This window comes from Arachis ipaensis, chromosome B03 (genome assembly GCF_000816755.2).
Source record: "Arachis ipaensis cultivar K30076 chromosome B03, Araip1.1, whole genome shotgun sequence".
Lineage (NCBI taxonomy): Eukaryota > Viridiplantae > Streptophyta > Magnoliopsida > Fabales > Fabaceae > Arachis > Arachis ipaensis.
This window is the reverse complement of record NC_029787.2, coordinates 119,843,808-119,849,009: the sequence shown is the minus strand read 5'-3', so window position 1 is coordinate 119,849,009 and position 5,202 is coordinate 119,843,808. Positions and strand designations below refer to the sequence as shown.

The window sequence follows — 5,202 nt, the reverse complement described above, 5'->3', positions numbered from 1 at the left end:
AAAATTACCTTAAAAATTTTTTTATTATAAAATATCAGTAACATTTTTTTTATTACATCTTACATTAGTTAAGAATTATATTACCATCATAACAATTCAAAACACAAAAATATCCCATATGTAAAACATTTAGCCTTATGTACCAAACCTATAACCTACGGTAGCCCCTTTTATACAAGTTTAGCATATATTGTCAAAGTACAGGTTTTAAATGTAAAATTCAATGAAATTTATTGATACTTTCTCTATTTGTTCAAGTAATATATTAACTTGTTTTTACTATTGTATATACTTATATTTATAAGGGCATCATATATTTCAAAAAATGTCATTATATATAATGTTAATCATTATACATTTCTTTGAAAATATAAGGAATTAAGTTAAATTTCATCAAGATTACAAAAAAATGAGTATTAATTGTTGCCTTAAAATAAATTATTTATTCAATAACTGTACTTATTTGAATTAGAATAATCCTAGCAAATGGGGGTGAAGACTGAAGAGACTAGCAGCTTTTCTTTCCTTTATGCATGTGAGGATGCCCCCTTTCAGAATTCACAAACTGCCACAATCGGTATCATCTTTGGTGATGAGGTAGTACGCATTGGTTTTACAATTTCACATATATAAATTACTTTGACACCTAAATGTTATGTACCTACTACCTCAAATGTTGAGGCACCTTGCAAGTTGAGGCAGTATTATGTAGTACCTAATAAATAAAAATAATGCGCTTACATTGACATAGTAAGAGTGTACAATTCCCTCTCATCAATGTATGAATTTAGATACATTATTGATCTAATGTTAACCATACCGAGAAATAAAAGAAATAGGAGTGAGTATTTAATTGGGGGAGCTGTTAGGACCACAATGAGATTGAGAACATGATGAACCATTAGTGTAACCCTGAAAAAGAAAAGAAAAGGCATCATTTACAATGTAGTAGTAGTGTCCAGTCTAGGTTGTCCCGAAGCTTTAATTGCATGCATTATAGATATAGAGGTTGGGGATGTCTATTATTTATCCATAGCCATTTCTCATTATTGTTCCTCTCATGGTAGTTGCTGCGGCTATATATGAAAGATGTCCCATAAGGGGAGCAGGACCAGGATCAACGGTTTAGACCACCTCGCCCTATAAGAAATTATATTATGTATCATGTGATATGAGCGTTTAATTTTAGAATTTAATTTTAATTTTGATACACTCTTAGAATAAAACCGTTTTACATGTGCATCTAATCACATAACAGACACATTAATAAAAATAACTATTATTTATATTCACTGCATAAATGATCATCCAAAAAAACGATTGTGATTGCATAACTAGATAAAATGTTTTACACTGTCAATATATCAAAATTAAACTCTTTATTTTATTAGTTTAATAAATATTTAATTAAATAATTAAAAAAGGCTAAGTGGTTAACTAATTTGATAGAAGTTGGCTTTCAATAGCAAACAAAACTACAAGTCAATCATCTCTTCCTTCCTACGCGAATGAACTTCTTTAATTTCTATTTATCATCAAGAAAAGAATTGAAGAAGGAATAAAAAAAGACAAAATTCTAGACCAACATTTTTAGTTTTAAAATAAAAAGAATAGACTAGTATTGGCTCAAATGTAAAAAAAATGTTAGTCGCTTAATATTTGTAAATTTGTCAATTCAGAAATTGGCTTAAAAAATATCCTTATATTGATCACATTTGTATATACATAAGTAAAAGGTAGATCGCAACTTGTGAAGGTAGAGGAATGGCATTTGAAGGTTTAAGTGAACAAATGTGAGAGCCACAGATTTTCTTTAATGCATCAGAAGAAGTGTATGGTATCATAAAGAATACACTACAATAACCACTCCAACCACACAAACTCAAGTACAGTAATGTAACATATACAATTAATTGAAGCATAAAATAAATAACAGATTGCAACACTGCATATATATTGAAGTCACCAGCTATGAATAGGAGATATCTGGAAGCAACTAGGCTGAATCCATATCACTTTATTAACTTGAATGTTCTCTCCATCAGTCTCAAGGAAAAGCACATCACTATTTGTGATAGGAATCATAGTTCCACAGGTAGAAAATGAAACAACAATACGACATGGATTGATAGGACTAGTCTAATTATAATAGGATTTTATTCTAAAACTAAATGTGTTTCAAATTCTACGCTTTTACCAACAACAACAAATGTAATTACGTAAGTGGATGTGGATCCCTTGTAAAGGTAGAAAGTTCCTTCATGTATAAATAATTAAATATCAATATGACTATTAACTTAAAATTAACTGTTTAATCATACAGAGCAAGAACATTTTCATTCCTAGATCAGCATATCAGCAGAATCAATAGACATGTGGTATAGTTTAAACATCAGAATCACAACCAGTCTTCATAATTTACAAATAGCTTTTTTCACATGAATGATATTAGCCAGTTTTCCACACAAACATGTTCCCAACTACTAACTAAGTAAGAAAAAGTTCTATAAGTTTCCCATCCTCACACCAGTGTCCCTGGCATAGGGGGGAGGACCATTGTTAGCTTTGGAAAAACTAACATAATAAATCTCAGAGGCTATGCCTGTGAGAACGATGAATGCAGCTCCGGCTCCAAAGACACCCTTCCTCATTGTCTCGCACGATGGTGCACTCTGTTTCAAGAGATCTCTGTACTTGGTGTGGTAAGCATTCCTCACAGAACCGGCCAGCAGGCATGCCGCAGCAATAATAAACATTACCCTGAATCAACAACATAGCCATGTCAGTTCAAGTCTTAAATGCACCAAGTTAAACTTGGCGAATAATAGTATAAGTCCAAGAGAAATTATTGTGCATAATCATGTTAGATCTGTGTTGTTCAATTATCATTGTCCTGGTTAAAAAGTTGGTCTTGGAACTTTATAGGTGAAATCAATAAGAAAAGAAAAGGAAAACAATTGGAAGCAAGTGTACCAGCTAGTTATGAATAAGCAAATTGCCCAAGATCTGGAACCACTTGGTCTCATAGCTTTTCCACAGCAGAGGCATCTAGTTACAATCATTATGATCACTTGACTCGCGACTAGGATGAAGAACGAACCCACGCCAAGGCCAGTTGCAATGTCAGAATCATATTGGCAGTACTTTCTACCATTAGCATCAACAACTAGCTTGGCCTGTATTATCAACATATACATACATTAAAGGAATCCATTACAGCAACGCAAAACATTTGTTTAATGCTTTGCTTCTGAGGCTTCAACGGCATCATCATGTGTGTATAACTAGTTGTGGATAAGCTGTTATAATTCTATACCATGGTATCTTTGTTTCCTTGAAATTCACTTCTTAAATGCCATGTACATGTTTTCCCCCATCAAATGGTAATGTATGACAATATTATTGAGTTCTGCATAACGGTATAGAAGCTTAATGGGTTTTACTAACAAGTATTCTAAATTTGTATGGTTTCCAATGTGATGATGAATCATGAAGTATTGAAAAGCTTGTTCCTAAAATGTTAAAAATAAAATAAAAGTTTGTATATTTTTAACCCTATAGTTCCTTCTTGCCTTGCTGAAACACTTATATCCCAGCATCTCCCTATGAATCTCTTCATATCAAGTCTTTTATGAGGATCTCTAGGTCTTAGATGTTTCAACATAATGGATAAATCTTTACAACGAGCACATGAGGATTCTATGAAAGTTTGTATACTATACACAAGTATATACAGTGATTCCTAGAAGCTAATATAGCTACATAAAAGCTAAATCTTATTCCCCCTTCCCCAAAACATAAAGACCTAGAGGCTTCTACTTTGCAGGATTAGGATTTGGTCAGTTCAATTTCAACGAGAAGTCAAAGAAAATTAAGCAAACATAGAATATAATAAAATCATATTTTGCCAATAAATAAATAAATAATCAACAGAATAGTCATAATTTTTATGACCTTTCCAACCCAAGATTTTTCAATTATGTCATAAGCCCTAGAGCAACGAGAGAGAGAGAGAGAGAGAGAGAGAGAGAGAGAGTCTTACAGTGTTCCTCCTCTGTTCTGCAGCAACAGCAAGAGCAAAAGCAATGAGATCAAAGACAAAGACGACAGCGAGCAACAGAGACGAAGCCATAGCGGCTCAAAAGTAAAAACCCCCCACAACACCACCTTCCTTACTCTCCGTATAAATATTTACCCACAGAAACTAATAAATAAATAAATAATTAAATAAGCCCAGAGATTGGAAGAAACACGAAGAACGAAGAGTCAACAGCAGAAGAAGCCGTAGGGCTCTTGGTTTGGATGAGGGAGATTTTCCTTGTACGAGAAGGGAATGCATTAAAAAAATGATTACCACATGGCACACACTCAGCTCTCTTTCTATAGTGCACTTTGAAGCTGCCGCAACTTTACGCTGCCTATATTGTAATTAACTCTAATTTTGCGTTACGGGTACTAATATACATTTTTTTAGTCACCTAATAATCTATGCCCTAACTAATATGCAAAGGCTTAATTAAACATAAGTCCATCATCTTTTTCAGTAGCTATTGATTGACACGTTGTAACTTGTAAGAGCACTGTGGTGCATGATCATAGGTAAATGCTTATCTTCGTGTTTGTAATCATTTGCTTCTCATGGATTGGAAAACCTGTATGTGAAGGAGAAGGATAGTAGAGGACACCAGTCACAGGATAACCTTGCTAACAGTAACAGATCAAAGCTAGGGGAATCTGTGCATTATATGGCACTAGGAAAAGTCATATGACACGTCGGTTCAAACCAACTTTAAATGGACCAAATGACCAATTGAAACCATATCAAATACATTTTGCTAAGTAATTAATTAAGGTATTAGCCAACTCCAGCTAATTATAAAAGGAGCCGCAACAAAAAATTCAATAACACAAAAAAAAATCATATAATTAATTTTATTAGTACTTTTTAAACCTAAAACTTAATTTAAATAAGTTAAAAAATTAAATAAAATATTTGATATTTTAAATTCACTCTGATTCTTTTTTATATTTTTATTTATATAAAATACTATGCGGATTATTAATTTTTTTTTATTCACGTTCAATCGATTATCTTTTTTTAATCCCTTAATTGATGTACACGTCAGTTGAATTTATTAAAATTTTTTTAATTAAAATTTTTTTTATGATTATTTTTTTCTTTTTTTTTCAACATAATCTATT

At 32.1% G+C, this 5,202-nt stretch overlaps 1 protein-coding gene and 1 long non-coding RNA gene across 2 annotated transcripts in view; one reads left to right on the top strand and one right to left on the bottom strand.

Annotated features, from left to right (window-relative positions):
* LOC110270343 overlaps positions 1-5,202 on the top strand; it is a 16,633-nt gene that overhangs the window by 4,371 nt on the left and 7,060 nt on the right. The window contains exon 2 of the long non-coding RNA XR_002359776.1: positions 1,090-1,091. This is a non-coding gene — a long non-coding RNA (uncharacterized LOC110270343). The remainder of the gene's footprint in view (positions 1-1,089; positions 1,092-5,202) is intronic.
* Positions 2,267-4,648, bottom strand: LOC107631009. Its single transcript, XM_016334314.2, has 3 exons — positions 4,043-4,648; positions 2,974-3,176; positions 2,267-2,760 (listed from the first exon to the last, which is right to left on the bottom strand). The coding sequence occupies exons 1-3, from the start codon at positions 4,130-4,132 to the stop codon at positions 2,505-2,507; spliced, it is 549 nt and encodes a 182-aa protein (XP_016189800.1). The 5' UTR covers positions 4,133-4,648; the 3' UTR covers positions 2,267-2,504.